Source organism: Pomacea canaliculata, linkage group LG1, assembly GCF_003073045.1.
Source record: "Pomacea canaliculata isolate SZHN2017 linkage group LG1, ASM307304v1, whole genome shotgun sequence".
NCBI lineage: Eukaryota > Metazoa > Mollusca > Gastropoda > Architaenioglossa > Ampullariidae > Pomacea > Pomacea canaliculata.
Genome location: NC_037590.1, coordinates 19,247,598 through 19,264,377, shown reverse-complemented (window position 1 = coordinate 19,264,377; position 16,780 = coordinate 19,247,598). Strand labels below are relative to the sequence as shown.

At 40.9% G+C, this 16,780-nt stretch overlaps 1 protein-coding gene across 5 annotated transcripts in view; it reads right to left on the bottom strand.

The window, feature by feature from the left end:
* LOC112568215 (neuronal acetylcholine receptor subunit alpha-10-like) overlaps positions 1-16,780 on the bottom strand; it is an 88,832-nt gene that overhangs the window by 11,544 nt on the left and 60,508 nt on the right. For all 5 annotated transcript variants that reach the window (XM_025245405.1, XM_025245396.1, XM_025245413.1 and 2 more), the window contains 2 exons: positions 7,628-7,839; positions 6,754-6,863 (listed from right to left, as the gene is read on the bottom strand). In XM_025245405.1, the coding sequence (XP_025101190.1) occupies positions 6,754-6,863; positions 7,628-7,839 (322 nt within the window). The remainder of the gene's footprint in view (positions 1-6,753; positions 6,864-7,627; positions 7,840-16,780) is intronic.

The following is a 16,780-nucleotide window of genomic DNA, read 5'->3' as shown; positions in this document are numbered from 1 at the left end:
AAAAGAAAGAAACAAGGAAAAAAGACAGAAAGGAAAGAAAAAATGAAGAAGGATGAGAAATTAAGGGAGAAAGAAAGAAAAACAAAAATAGAAAAGGAGAAGGAGGAAGAAATTATAGATGCCTTTAAAGAAAGTTTCCAACAAAACAATCTGCCATCCATTGATATAAAGGAGGCAATTCCTCTGTCACAACTGAGAAATGGCCCTCATTTATTTAACCTGCAGGACTGGAGCAATGAAACGTCTAGATTTGAGCAACTTTCGTTTAGTCGTCCTTCCTCCTTTCCAACACATCTTTCCACGGCCTTACATGCACTTGCTCACGAGGTGAGGTACTGTATGAGTAGGTTTCTGCTAACCTTTTGGTTCATTGATACCACCTCTGCAGAAAGAAATGGTTCTGTTTTTTTTCTTTCCTTTTGTCTGCTCCGCTACCAAGTTTATTCTAGTAACTTGGCATTCTAAAGTGAAATTAAGCTTAGTGCACTGTAGCCACTGTCCAAATGGCTAGTACATCACAGTCTCTTGAACTAAAGGCTTGAAGCAGTTCCTGATTGTTAGCAGATGCAGCTAGCGGCCATCAGTGTGGGTATATCAAGCCCCTGGTGACCTTTACCTGAACGATCACCAAACGCAAATAAAGAACAAGATGAGTTATAAGATGCTTCATTTAAAAAAAAATCCTAGCCTAGATATTATTTCTCTTTCGAATATAATAAACTCTAGCTAAAGGTCTTTGGGTCAAGAGATAAAAAGTTTAACCTTAGAAGTAGCACATTGTATTGGCAAATGTTCAGACATTTACTAAAATGAACGATGGCAAAACTGAGGTCCTTCCAATAGCCACTTGCACATAAACTGAAATGAGTGCCATCCACTACTACTTTGGCATTCTTTGGGATTTACATCTTTTTTCTCTCTTCTAGACCCTCCGGAATCTTGGTGTTACCATCGCGACGCCTCATTCTGTCCTGAATCATCAGTGAAGTCTGTAAGTCTGCGAGTCTGTAAGTCCGCAAATCCGCAATTCCTTAAGTCCATCTTCCTTGAGCTTTGCAGGATCAGTCACATCCGACCATTCCTATCAGTTTCCGCCACCAAAGAGCTCATGTCTGGTTTTTGTGTTGTCCTGACTGGATTATAGCAACTCTCTATTCGTCGATCTTCCTAGCCGCCTGCTGGACAACTTCAGAAGGCTCGAAGTAGTTCTCGTAATCTCGTATTGCTGATCATGCTACACTTCTCCACGAGCTTCACTGGTTGTAGTCAGAATTCGTTACAATGATGATCACACTGTGTTGCCGTTGTCTCCACAGTCTCTCCCTAACATACCTGTCTGAGCTACTGGCGCCTTACCACCTGTTGTCCTCCTCTCCGTACAAGCATCAGATGGAAGACGTTCGACAGACGCTCTTTTTCTTTTGATGTCCCACTGAAGTATTTCTCTATGAACTTTGTCTACTTTCGAAGCCTTTAAATCCAGCTTCAGAATCCATCTTTACGAAATATCTTACCTATTCAGAGTACTGTTTCACTCAATCCTAAGTCACATTTAGTTCATGTTTTGATCATGCTTCATCTATTGGCTGACGTTAGTGTTTCTTGTACTTTCTGTCGGTTTGTTAGTAGTCCGTGTTCAGCGCTTTAAGCTTGCATCTACAAGGGAAAATGCGCTAAAAAAATTCAATTTTTATTGTTAAAGTATTGTCAAACACGTTTAAACTTAGCATATTAACTAAAGTTCCCGAACATTCACCCCCAAAACCATACGGTCCCTTTTCTCTCATCCCTGTTCCTGGCAGTCCCACAAAACAAAACAAAACAAAACAAAACAAAACAAAACAAAACAAAACAAAACAAAACAAAAAACAAAACAAAGCAAAGCAAAACAAAGCAAAGCAAAGCAAAACAAAACAAAACAAAACAAAACAACCAACCAAAAAATAAAACCACACAAAAAAACTCCTAACCCCCTTTCCCCCGAAAGAAAAACAAGAAATCCCACACGAAATAAAGCCCACAAGATGTAATGCACCTGATGCAGCTGTTGTCTTATGAGTATCCGGATCGTGTGATCCCCGAGGAGGCAGATGTCTTTCCGTCCATTTCCGAGAAACATTTTTTGCCTGACGTCAATGCCCGGAAATTTCCGGAGAGAATCGGCTGGTGTCGTCAGCACCCGCCTCCGACTCTCCCTCACCCCTTCTTTCAGCCGTTCTCTCTACCCCAACCCCCCCGATCCTCCCCGACCCTCCGACTCTGATTCAAAGCTGACATAGCAGAACTGCGGACAGTCGTGGACGTTCAGCACGGATGTATTGGAAATGGACGATTGCCATGGCAACGTCACATGCCTTATCTCGCGGGGTGAAGTGGACAAATCAGAGACGATGTCTTAATCAGCCTGGACTTTTCTGGTAATTGGAGTTATCGGCGATCGGCTGTCCCAATTACCATTTCTCACTGCGCAGGAATGCGGTGTCAGAGCGCGGAGTCTGCGCAGACCTCAATGGCGTGTCTTGTGCCCGTTGCTTCCGGCGATGTCGGGATGTGAAAGTTTTGTTCTGCCCATTTGCATTTTTTTTCCTGCAGAAATGTCGTCTGGGATTTCGTTTGTTGACTGGTGGCTCCTATTCGATTTCGCTTTCTCCTCGTTAAGGCGGAGGGCTCCAACAAAATTTTTTTCTCCTCTATTCGTAGAGAATAAAAGAACCAAGACGAAGCATTCGAGCTCCTTGAAAGTACGTTACTTAAGCTCGGGTGGGTCTGCATAGGATGCATAGCCTCCACAGTATTTCAGTGGGAGGAACGAATGCAATTTCTATCTACCCTGATTTTCGCAATACATCTCCTCCCAAAAGTTGGATGTTCGAAAACTTTTTCGAAAAATCCTTAAAAAAAAAATCAGTGAATCACAGTAATACATCGCATGACATGTACAAACACTGCATATGGAGAAAAATCAAAAATTAATGTCACAGTTATGTCAGTGTATGGGTGTAAACAAACATGGTAAGAAAACATCTCGTATTTACATGATTGTACACAACAGGAAGTCAAGTAACAGATGACTTTCCCTTATCCTGCCTTTCACTGTGAGCGTGAGTGAGAAAAAGAAAGAGAATGAAAGAGAAAGAAGGAGAAAGAAGGAGAAAGAAAGAGAAAGAAAGAGAAAGAAAAAGAAAGATATATATATATATATTGTCAAGCCAATTGTTGCTTCAAAGCTCAGTGAACTTTCTGTCCCCAGGGAAATGCACTCCGGAAATGCTCTTATCATTATAATTCTTATTATTATACCATTTAAAATAGCTAGGACTTTCTGTTTTTAACAAAATATCAATGCCTCAAGCATTCATCACTTTGGTTTTTTTTCTCAAGGTTCTGGATCCACGGAAGCAGACATGAATTTAGCGAGGGCGATAGTTCTGGTATTCTTTCCATGTGCCAGCATCCCTCACCCCTATCGTTCTGCCATCCTTTAGTGACTCATTTTTTAATTTAATTTCAATTCGATATAAAGCTGGTTTTTTTTCGAATTTGCATCCTGAGCTGGTACAGTTATAAACGATCTTCTGATGATCACAGGGGAATCGGGAGGTCTCTAGACGGACTAAAAAACCATGTTGTGTATAGTGAGACTCGTGCTGGGGTGTATAAAGTTTTTTTTCTTTTTTTTCACAAGGAATTACATCGACCGGGATCAAATAATCTGGAATCAAAATGAAATCCATGTTATTTATGTCTATAGCATTCCTGTGTTGGGCTGTCTAACAACTTTAGGACTGAAATAGTTTTGTCATTACTTTTCAAGTGGCGCGGAAATTCATCTTCAGGATGTGGTTGATATTGTGAAAGCTCTTACAACCTAACTTTACAGTCTTACAGTCCTAGCAACGGAAGTTTACAACTCCATCATGTGTATTAAAACCTCAGATTAAAAAAAATCACTCTTGTAGAATCGATTAAAATGTTAGAGAGAAGAAAGAAACGCTTCTCTCGACGCTGACATGCTGATATTAAAACTGGAAAAAGCCATAAAGACCATAAAGACACGAATAATATTGAATATTGCATGTCAGCAACAACTACGGTTTTCACACGTTACTGCTGTTTTACAAGAATTTTTCCTTTAATAATGTCAACGGGGAGGATGAAGGGTGCCATAGTTTGGCCATCAGAACATTCAGTTTGGATATCAGACCGTTGCCTCTTGTGCCAGTGAGCCACTTACTACTAACTGTCAATATGGTCATTGGAGTATGAGATTTTTTAATTTTATCTGTACCATACCCGAAAAGCGCAGGAAAAAATTAAAGTGTAGAGATTCTCCAGGTGAACAGTTTAGTTTTGCAAAACAGCCAAGATGACACTTAAGTGTTACAAAGAAAAAAAAAGAAAGAAAGAAAGAAGAAAAAATAAGAAAGTGGTGTTCACAATAATTTCCCTAAGGCCTAGGCCCACAGTCATCATTCGAACATCTGACAAAATTAACTGCAATTCGAAATAAATGGTCTTCTGCAAAATCTCAGAACTGGTTAAACAGAGTTGCAGCTCTTCCCTTGGGAAGCTCCCTGGCCTGCACGATGCTGGCAAGTATAAAAACTGACTCCCGCAAGCACAGACTCTGAATATAAATCATTAGACATTTTTCTCCTGAAAGGCCTGCTTGCTCTACCATTTTAGTCGCGGCCTGGACCGTCTACTTGTTTGTTTTCAGGAAGAGTTCTTGTGACGGGAACTATGGCGATACTTGGTCTTGCTGGCAAGATTTGTGAATATCTCTAATGATGTAGAACTCGAGGTTGAATATTACACCTAGGTAAAAATGGCTCGACCCTTCACTTTCTCCTGCTGTTGTTTTTTTGTACTTGGACTGGAAGAAGAGCTTCTGGCAAGGGGCAATGGAGCCGGCCAGTCCCTGTACACTCTCCCCTCCCTGCAGGCCTGCTCGCCATGCAAGCATTATCGTTCGTTGGTTACTGTGGACGGCAACCGGAGAACAAGCCTGGCTTAATACCAGGAGCAATTTGTCGCTGGGCATAACGAAATTTCAGAAGGATTTTAAGCGGAAGTTTCCCGCAGTCTTCCATGAAGCAAAGGGATCGCCATTTCTTTTTTTTTTTTTTTGCATTGTTCTTCTTCTTTGCTTCTGTTCCAAGTGTAGCTGGTCCAACAATGTCCGGCTAAACTCTTCTCTAGGGTAGAATTTACTACTAAGTTTATTTGGCTATTTCTGGTACATCAACATACCTCGTGCAAAACAAGTTCCATGAAGATTTACACGCTTGTACAGAGGGAAATATAGTGTTGATGTCCATGTGGGCAAGGACGAATAACTGAATGTTTCTTTTTTTTTCTTTCTGCCACTCAGTCTTTTGTGTGTATGGATGCATTAATGTGAATGTATGCATTACATAAGTATTATAAACACACATGATGTATATCTGTGTATGTAATTTTATCTGAGTGTTTGAATTTTTTTACAGGGTAAAATGAGCTCTATAATTTTAATTATTATTATTAGTATATACATAAGTATTTCTATATACATAAGTACATTTCTTCATTTATAAATATCTATTTTTTTTAGGTATAGTCCATTCATGCCGGACATGTAAATTCTTCTTCTTCTTCTTCTTCTTCTTCTTATTATAATAATAATAATATGTGGCTTTATCGTCTTTACAGATAATACAACTACACCTGCCAAGCAAAACAAACTGATGAAACATGGCAACTTGTAAAGTCCAACTTTCACATGCAGCTCTCCACCCTCTTCTGGCCACAACGCGGTTCAGAAATCGGCTTCTTCATCAAACACTTGGCGAGGGCTGGACATCCATTCTTACGTCATGGAATTACGAGCCAAATTGGGTTCCAAACAAAGTTAGGCTGGTTCTCGGCCGACAGCCGCTGTCTCGGTCTCCGTGGGATTAGATTATAACGTTGGGATGAACGGGGAAGAGGGATTTGCCAGCGAATAAACCCGGATCGGACCAAGAACTGGTCGCTTCAAGTGCTACAATTCTGCGGGTGACTTATGGACAACGAGGAGAGGGAAGGCAGTAGACGACCGCAGCAGCGAGAAGCAGACATAAATTTGTTGTTAGCGTGAAGGATGGTGTGACAAGAGAAGGAGGCACGTGGATCCGAGGGTGATGTTACAGAGGCGAGCGATAAGCCAGCATAGGGGGCCAGTGAAAATTGTAAAATCAATGTGGAGGAATAGGTTTTCAAGTAGCAATGTACTAAATGTATAGAGCGAGGAATGCTCACATTCCTCGGTGCGTGAACTTTCGATTTTAGGAACTTTTGATGTACGACTTTAAGGAATGGATAAGGTTTGTAAATCTAGAGAAGTATGCACAAAAGGTGAGAAAATATGAAAACGATAGTAATGAAGTTTTTTTTTTTTAAGGAAAACATTTAGTTACAGGACCATGGGGTAAAGAGAAATTTTGACATAACCCCACAGCTCATTAAAATGATTGGGTATACAATTTACTACTTTATTTGCTTCTACAAAGCTAGTCTGATTACAGATAATAAATCTTGCAGTATAAAGCCTTTTTATCATGCAAAGTCATCAATCAATTAAGCCTCGTGTTATCAAATAGTGTACTTCGATAAAAACTACTGAAAACAAAATCCTGTAGACTCCTCACCGTTACCACCAAAATCAGTACAACAAGAACATAAAGAAATAAGTAACTGGATGGAGAAAGATAAATGAACAGGGACAGGCCTTACAAGTTGTACAGAAGGATGTCTGGAATCCAAATCTTGTCGGATGGCAATCTGACATCCGAGATGTTGTCGTAGTCTTCAGGATTCCAGGTAAGCAGCTCATCCCGCCATTCCTACACAAACAGATACAAGCATGTGAAGCATGTGATACATGTGATATATGTGAATATGACACAGGCACAGGTTAGCAGAGTAGTTAATTAATTTAATGATCAAATAAATGAGAATACAAATGAAAATTTTAACTTCACCCGTAGGGATTTTTTAACAGATTATTTCGGTACTGGTCTTCTTTCACACGAAGAAAAATTTCTCGGAAGAAACATCGTATATGAATGCTGTGTTGTATTAGAAAGAAAATGTCTTGTTTTTAAAGTTTCAGGGAAAAAGAATTTGAATCCATAACAATTTTCTTTACGTTTAGCCCGAATCCCGACCTTACCATAATGATCGTAAAGGGACAATGGCTTTTCAAATGTCCACATTCCATAGACAGATATGTTTTTTACTCTCTGTCTAAATGCTGAGGGATCACTCCATCTCCATTAAGGGATCATCAGCCACACGGGGCACAAAGGTTTGATGCACCTACGATGTTACTCATTTTCTTTCCTTCTTGTGAACAAGAAGGGGCAATGGAGTCGTGCCAAACAAGGGGTTTGGGAAAAGTATTGTCTGTAATTTCGTGTTTATGTAAATATATATACATATTCATATTAGTGAGTAGGAAAGAGAGACCATTGGTCATTATTCTCGTGTAGAAATAATAACTGCTCCTACTAGTCTTGTCTTTTTACTGCTTGATTTGTACACACCAATGCTACTCCATTAAAAACCAAACTAGCTCCTGTGGAAGAAAAGACTGTTTTTGGCTTACATATTGGTACCAGATGTTGGTCTTGAGAATCTGGTCCTTCTCGTCAACATCAAGTATTTGAATGAGGTACAGACCAAAGTGTACGGAGATGATGTCGGAAGTGTTGACCACTGGTCGGCCCTCCTTTCCCTGCCGCTCGTAGCGGTCCAGCAGCTGCTTTACCAGCTGCTTCTCCGTCGACTTCACGTCCCGCAGATGGGGTCTGGGGGAATCTAAAAATAGCAACAAAGTGGGAAATGATATGACTGAGTTTGATTTGTTAATTTAAATATCACCTGGTGATAGAGGTATCTACTGGCTATTAAGACTTATTCCTGTATAAGGAAAATAATAAGTATGATTTATTTAGCTCATAATCACACTCACGAAGGAACATTCTCTCAGCACTTGAGACAAGTAGTAAAGATGGAAGAATAGGAAAAGGGAAAGAAAAACCAGTTATAAAGATAAGTAATAAAGGACAAACATAAAAGATCCAAAAATTAACCAGGGAACAGACAATAAGGTTTTAGTTTCTGTAACATAATTGTTTTTTTACATGGTGGGGTTGTTAGCCCTACCACAACCTATTTTACCTCTAGGTGAGGTGTCCACCTTAGTCGCCTCTTACGACATGCCTGGCTGGATGGCAGGGACCCTATTCTTACAATGCTTGCTAGGCAAGCATACCCCGGGGTCCCACAGTGAGAGGAGAGGGATCAGATGGACCATGACTATGACAGCAACAACAGCGCTGGAAGACTTGGACTTTGCCGATGACATTGCCCTGCTGTCACACCGCCACCAAGACATGCAGGAAAAAACAAAGGCCTTCTCAGAAACAGCTGGAAACCTTGGCTTGAAGGTCAGCACAAAGAAAACGAAAAGTATGAGAGTGAACGCCAGAGTCCAAGACAGCATCAAACTAAATGGTGAAGAGATTTAGGAAGTTGACAGTTTCACCTATCTTGGGTCCAAAATGTCAAACACCGGGGATGCGGAGGTGGAGATTCGAGCCCGACTAGCGAAAGCCAGTCAGGCCTTTGCCTCACTCATGAGCACATAGAAGGCAAAAAACATCAGCCAGAAGATCAAGCTGAGAATCTTCAAGTCAAATGTGATCAGCACCCTCCTTTACGGATCAGAATCCTGGAAGATGACCAAAACCATCAGTAACAAGCTTGACGTCTTCCAAAACAGATGCCTCAGGCGCATACTTAACATCTTTTGGCCAAACACCATCACCAACGAAGAACTCCACCGAAGAACTGAAACCGAGTCCATCACCACGCAGGTTCAACGAAGGCGTTGGCGATGGATTGGACATGTGCTCCGCCAGCAGACAGCAGACCTCTCCAGAGTCGCCCTACGATGGACTCCAGACGGCCGAAGAAAACGAGGCCGCCCAAAGGAAACTTGGAGAAGAACAGTGGAAAGGGAGATGAAGGGAAAGGGCTGGACACCTAGAGCGGGTTTCAGCCGATCGACATCGGTGGCGGACTCTGGTTGAGGCCTTATGTGCAACCTGATGCACGAAGAGGAATAGATAGATAGAGAGACAGTATGGATCAATTTTCGTAAATCTGCAGAGAAAGATAAATATTACTAAATATATATATATATAAAGCAAGGTATTGAACTGAATTGACCGTAGGTTAGCATCTCTGGATTTTATGACATACTGTAGGTACAATCAGATATTTTCAAGTGCTTTGCGCTTCCTTTTCCTTTGGGCCTTTTGAAAGTCAGTTTAGTTTAGTCCTGGTTACTCCTCGAGGAGCATAGGACTGCACTTTTGAAAGTCGGTGGAGAAAATGAATAAATGGAAAACCACTGTGTGGTCACAGATTATACTCTCAACTAATACAACCAGCTTACGAAACCATATCAGTCATCTGCGTGACATTCCTCACGCTTGATCATAATCATTACTACTGGTAAATAATGACTAACAGCATGAGTACGAAAGAATATAAAACTAGACCTTCCTAGACTGCCACTTTCCTTTTTTTGACATCGACGTAAACCATTTGGCATGAGGGAAAGATAATCAAGTTTGCAATAAGCGAATTAGTTTGATTCTTGCAAGCACTGCGAAAAGAAACTCTTGAGTGGGTACCCAGATAATTTGACAGGCGCTCATTTTTAACAACAAATTCCCAGTTTGCCGACAAGCCGGCTGAGCCAAAGATTGCTCGCAGCCTCCGAATAATCAAGGGGTGGTTATGTCAGCCTTAGCGGAGGGAAAAAGTGCAACTGTCAGGGCTGCACATCAGAGCGCGATGAACTGCGGGAGAAAATGAGACTTGTGTGGGCGAGCTTTAAAAATTTATTTCGCATCAGCGATCGTTTAATGCTTCGTCTTGGCATGCTGTTTGAACGTCTATAGAGATTGGTCGTCCCCGAGGGCGCGGGTCGCCTCTATTCGTCAGTCATCACAGTAGACCCGAGCGGTGTTCCAGAATAATGCTGCCAACTTATTTGGGATGGTTTGGGAGGAAGGTTTGGGGTGGGGTGAGGATGGAGAGACAGAGAGAGAAGGGGGTTGTACGTGTTTATGTCTCCGACTGTTCTCTCGGCTGATAAGGGATGAAAGTGAGGGTGCCAACGGGGTGGACAAACTTGACAGCCGAGGCTAGGATTCGTTACGTGTATGTACGCGCCTGCATTTTCAGTCCAGTGGAAGGTGGCCGGTCTGTGGGTAGCTGGGACCCCCCGGGTGGGTCGATGTGCAGTGACGGACCTAACTGCGTTACCGTCGCCTGATGAGGGGCGGCCACGAGCGAACTCTCCAGCAAGTCTCGCGAGCGAGGTTACAGGGAGACCACTCCCGTTGCTTTATCAAGCAAGGGAGAGGAGCGCAGAGCTCGTTATTAAGCGCAAATCGCTCAATCAGCGTGATTTGCTCGGCAGGGTTGGCCACTTCCTTCACCGTCTGTCATATCGGGTTAGGCGAAGGTACGCTAGCAAGCTCCTCCCGCATTAGGCTCATAGATGCATTAAGGCAAAGGAGACTGATGTGTACAGGGCGATGATTATTTCAGGCAGCATTCGATTCTAGCAGTCTGGAGAGTTTGGCAGAATGACCCGGCTACAGCAAATGTTTTCCATGAGAAACAAGAAAGGGAAGAAGCGAGAATGACAAGAAACGTGAAAGGAAGGAAGCAAACAACAACAACAACAACAACAACAACAACAACAACAACAACAACAACAACAACAACAACAACAACAACAACAACAACAACAACAACAACAACAACAACAACAAACCAAACAAACAAAAACAACAACAACAAGGAAAACAAGAAAGATTAAAAAAAATAAAAGAACACAACAGAAATAAAAGCAAAAGAACAAAAAAAAAATAAAAGAAATAACAAATGTAAAAGGCTAGCAAAAATAATCAAACAAAGAAAAAAGCAAAGAAATAAGCGAACAAACACTAAAAGTAAACAAAAATAGTCTAACAAATTTCCTTAGAAAAATTAAGTTTGCAGAATTTTTCCTTAAAGGAAAATAAGGACGGAAACAACAACAAAACTAAAGTAAGATTAATATATTCCACGTTTCAGCGCAAATCCACGATCTCTTCGTCAAACAGTCCAATAATGTTTCATTGATAGATTCCTAATTTGATTGTTTAATGATGCCTTTTTCTTATTGCTGATTGGCTTTTCTGCTGCAAGTAAAGAAATTGTTTATTATTCAGAACACCGACTAGGACAGAGCAAGAAGCTGTGACAGCAATACAAACGAAACATTCAATACAACAAAGATCATGTCTCATATGAATGGCTGTTTGCGAGATTTCTTTCTGGAGACTAGAAGCTAAACGAGGACGCATGGAGACCAGCGCCATCTGGACAGTGGACATGAAGTTCGCTGTTCGCGGGACAAAGTTTGTAGTCGGATGGAGTGTCAGCTAAAGAATGGTCTTGACTGCTTTGTTCAAACATACTATAACTTGATCTTGCTAACCAGCGATACTATCTCTACTCCCAGGGTCAAAACAGTGGAGGGTTGTACAAGATTGTCATGAAAACATTCTACAGCGAACACGCCGTGTGTGTTGTGTGAGCTAACATTCAGTAGAAAGGCTGCCTGAACCATTGACATGCATCTTTGTTCTTCGTGTAGGTTAGAGTCGAACACATCAAATTAAATTTTTACCACCAGCAAGGAAGAGAGACATTTTGGATCGCTCTTAATCATTTACATAACTCTCATAAAAAGTTTGCCCGTCTGGCGCCAGCTTGACAAGGGTTAAGCGAAGAGCTTTAGTTTAACAGGAATGGGCACATTTTTGGACCAAAAAATTCATTGATCCCCCCAAAATAAAAAAAAATAATCACAGAAACAAAACAAAAATAACAAACTTATAAATAAGGTTCTAATGTGTATTATTTAGACAAACCTTTAACGCCAATGTCCCCAAGCCTGTTGCATGGGTGTCAGAAGGAACTTGGGTTCCCCTCTATTAGTCTCCTATGGGAGTGTTAGCCATGATATAATTATTGCTTGATGTCGTATGTAATAAAACAACGTGAAAGACATTTACAGGCTGAGTCACCAGCCTCTGGAAGATGATTCACTAGAGAGAAAGAGAGAGAAACTCAACTGGTTAAAAACCGATGTTAAAGCGTTTGTCGGAAGATTTTTTTTTACTGTAGTTAAATCGATCGTTCCGATAAATAAATTCCCGTTCTAAATGGAAACTGGTTACAGTTTTTTTATATCCACGATTAAAGCTAGTCACTGTTTTTTTGCAACTTTTCTTTAAAACAGACTTGCCTATTACGTATGCAAATAATATTCTGCACATGGTGTGTAGGCAAGACATGACAAAATTATCTCCTCGGCAAGAAAAAAAAAAAAAAAAAAAAAGAAAAAAAAGAAAAAAAGGAGAAAAAATCTTCGACTGTACATAGAATCAATTCTTTGTCATATTTCTTACCGTCAAACGGTAATCACCTAAATAAATTGCTCGCCTTAAGTTATTTCGAGGACATCCTCCTGTTGTGAGAGTGCAGTCGTTCACATAAATAGTCATTCAAGTTAATATACTCGTTATATGGTTCCCAGTCACGTAATCCCCAGACACTTCATCCCCAACACTTCATCCCCGACACTTAATCCCCTAGACTTTTAATCCCTAAGCACTTCATCCCCAGACACTTAATCCCTAAACTAAATCCTTAACTATAAAAATTATGAAGTCAGCAAAAAATTTAATTGAAATTCAAATAATTCAAATTCAAATCATGCTATTAACTTCAACATCATTTGAACATCTACAACATTAGTTAAAGTTCATATAAGCTAGTAAATTTAATGTTCTTCAACAATATGATATGAAAATTGTTCTTGAGTGTTCGCGAGGTAATTGCTGTTAATCAATATGAAAGTAAGCTAATGATCGGAGGTACAGAAGACAATCCATTGACTCATATCTCTCTACAATGTTGCTAATTCAGCGTATTTCCTCTTTGCACGTTTCTCTGTGCCGGCGCATGATTGTAGAACAGACGCTTGTGTAGCTGACAATCCTTACGTAGACCATCAAGGAATGTCCACATCGTTGGGTGATGACAGGAGAAGAGAGATTGAAAGGCGTGATGCCAACCCTCCACAGAGTTGTTTGTTCGTGTTATAGAGGCATTAAACAATGCTTTATAAAAGAATCAGTGATCAGAAATCACACATTGCTCTGTACAGGAATAAATATGTGGGGATGACGTATTCTAATTCAATGCTTTGACAGAAGCATTACATAATGCTTTATAAACGATTAAGTGCCTGGGGATTACGTGTCGGGGATTACGTGTCGGGGATTACGTGTCGGGGATGAAGTGTCTGGGGATTAAGTGACCGGACACCTCGTTATATGAACACAGTAGTTCATGTTGTTCGTATTTTAAAAAGTTGTTCAAATAAACATGTCTTTCAAATTAGTCATTTACATTATTGCAAGATTGACTCTCTTCACAACACAGCAATCACCCGACTTTCTTCCTACCACGAAATCGCCTGCACTTAGCGGCTTATCGTCGCTCAGGGAAGAGAATACTAGCGAATTATTTCAGGAAAATTGAGGTAAATCACAACTATCTCTCCTCCAGTCCCCTATTACTAGCACAAACAAACACCCGACCAAAAAAAAAAAAAAAAAACTCAATACAACCACATATTACTTTTGCCCGAGCACACGTAAACCCGAACTCTGGGCATTACATCACATCGAGATTTGTCATGAATCTGTGACGTAACGCTGATTGGGCGAAATGGCTGTCGGGACGAGGGGTTGTAGAACGTTCGACCAACATGAATCAAGCACGCGCATCGCACAGGAGGACCTGGTTTCTGTGGCAAAAGTCCAGAAGAAAGGAAGGAGGGAGAAGAGAGGGGAAGCTGTCAAGCGGCTCACGTTTGTCTGATACCTAGCCGCAGCTGGTGACAATGTAACTACTAGTCTCCGGTGGTACTTGTACAGCCCCAGAGACATGTCTCCGGTACGAAAGGATCTTACTCCACATACATGCTTTTTTCAGGCTTGCTGTAGTCGTGGACTATTTGCCTTCACTCAAACTGATGAGTCTTCGTCCCAAAAATAGTTTCTCCCATGCGAGTGACTTATTCACCAGCATCACACAAATTGCCGAGCGCCGGGACAACAAGATTCTTGACCAGGCTTGTCCTGACGCAAATCGTAGATATCTTTGTCTTTCAAATTACAGTCGTTAAGTCTAGAAAAGAGCGTTGTGCGCAGGACAGCTTCCATTTTTTTTTGTTGTTTCCAGTCTTTGAAAGCTGCACCGAGAGATTTATTCCACTTCAGCGTCATAACCTTTGTGTCCTGTTTGCTGTTGGATATTTGCTTATGCAAAACACTCGAGTGTCTGATCGATTCTGCTGGTGTGAAATTACTTAAACCTCATGCGAAGTTAGTGCCACTGGAGATGGGAGCGTGATGGCCAAATGAATCACGGGAAACGTCTTTCTACGGCATCGTCAATGAGTTCATTCATGTTATTTATTTATTTTTTTTTAGAATGCGAATCAGCGCAGAGATTAATTACAAACTTTCTAAGACCCTGTCGATGTAGCACAGTGGATGAGGGCAAAAGAACGTTTTCTCAAACAAGTATACGTGACTTGGAAATCTCGGCATTGCCTTAATCCACAAACCCAATTCGTTGGAGCTTTAGCGAGTTCTAGTTTTGTCTGACATGATCACGTGACTCAAGACACACAGATTATAAACATATCAAGACTCACTTTTGGGTTTAACTTGAAAACTTAGCAGCATAGAAAGGACACACGAGAATTTTTTTGAACCATGCACACAATTAGAAGCACTGGAAAGGGGAAGAATAACAGAAAAAAAATTATAACGAAAGGAGTTATCTGCTCTTATAACTAGATACTACAAACACTTTAGTAAATACACACTGTAAATATATAACTCCCCCATTTCAAGGTAGACTCTTTTAAAGTCCAGCTAGAGACTAAAATATACTGTGTTGATAAGGAATAACGGAAACAGCAATAAATAGCAATAAAATAGCGTTCAGAAGAAGGGAGGCTACTCCAAGCAATCTCATCATTAGGAGTTTTTTGCTCGACAGCGAGTCGGCCGGCATCGGTGAGAAGATTCATTAGTCAAATATCTGGGCCCGCATCTCGCTCGGTTAGCGATGGCAAACGTATCAGGCGCTCTTTCCGCGTGAAGTTTCCCAATCTCGCGAGAAGAGCGCGAGGATGATATCGCTGCACTTGAGAGATGCACTCCAGAATTAGCAGCAGCAAGCTTTGATGTCCTCTTGTCTCGGGTCTCTTTCAGTCCTTCCTGCTTCCGTTTCTGCGCCGATGTGTGTGTCTCTCTCTCTTTATCTTTGCCCCTCCTCACTCTGGTTTTTATTTCCCTGTCTATGTGAGTTTGTCTACTCATCTGTTTCTTTCTCTCTGCATACCAGTCTATCTCTATGTTAAATTTCTTCAGGGAGCGGTTTGGCGCAGTAATGACTTAGCACTCCGTCTTTCTCGTGGCTTGGGTTTCCCTCTTACGACAGCAGACTTTTTTTGGTCATTGTAGGGCTTTCTTTAACTCCAGCCACAAACGAGCACGCTTAGCAACCAGTTCCTAGCCTAGAAACAAACAAGCTTCATGGCTAGAAATGGAAGGAGAGAGTGTAGCGAAGATCGAGTCTCTTTTTGTTTGCGATCGCTGAATCGATCTTTTTTTCAAGCTTAAACAAAAACGCCTTCAGCCTCAGGAAAAAAAACCTTCCTACCCCTCTCCTGCCTAGTAAGCTTTGCTTGAAGAAAAAAAGAGGTATTAGCAACCAATCAGTACAAGGAAGACAGGAAAAAATCCCGTCCTTTGTTAATTTTTTTTCTTTCTTCAACAGCATGAGATTAAAAAAAAGAAAATAATAAGCAAAACAAAAGTCAGCCAAAGCAACGAACCTCGAAAAGGAAATAGATAAACTTTGGCCAATGTCATGTTAAATAAAAATTACAAGCAGAGAAAAGTGCAGCGTAGAAACAAATTGTGTAGGAAGGATCTCTTTTTACTATGGGGAAAATACATCGATTAAAAAAAATACAACAAGAAACATCAAACAATAGAAAGAAAAAATAATAAAAAATAAAAACAAGGAACGTAAGCCCATCCAAAAAATAAAAGAAAAACAAAACAACCTTATCATCCTATCCCCAGAAGCAAATAACAGTCAAAAAAAAATTTTTTTATACAGCTGAAGCAAACCCGAAAATATGGACGAGATACAAAAACTCCAAGGATTCGAAGTTAAGCACAGCTTGGGTAATTTTATTTGTTTCGACTGGTTCACGTGAAATTATTCCGTCTAAAAATGTCAAGTCACAGTCAGAAGCAATCAGCAACAGAAAGTTGAATACCAAAAGTTAGGCAGACATGGAGCCACTAGAGATTGGACAGGCCATACAAGCAGCATCATTTACGCATGCGTAGCCGCAACATGGCCACTTGGACAGGATGTCCAGCGTACCCTGTCCACGCCCAAATGAACCAGGGTAGGCCTGGCCTTTGTCCGCATGTCAGCTTCTACGCAAATGTCTAAGATGCAGGAAACTAGCTGATGTCTAAAGGGTTTTTCTCTTTCCCAGGAGAAGCCACTCTTGCCCGCGTTT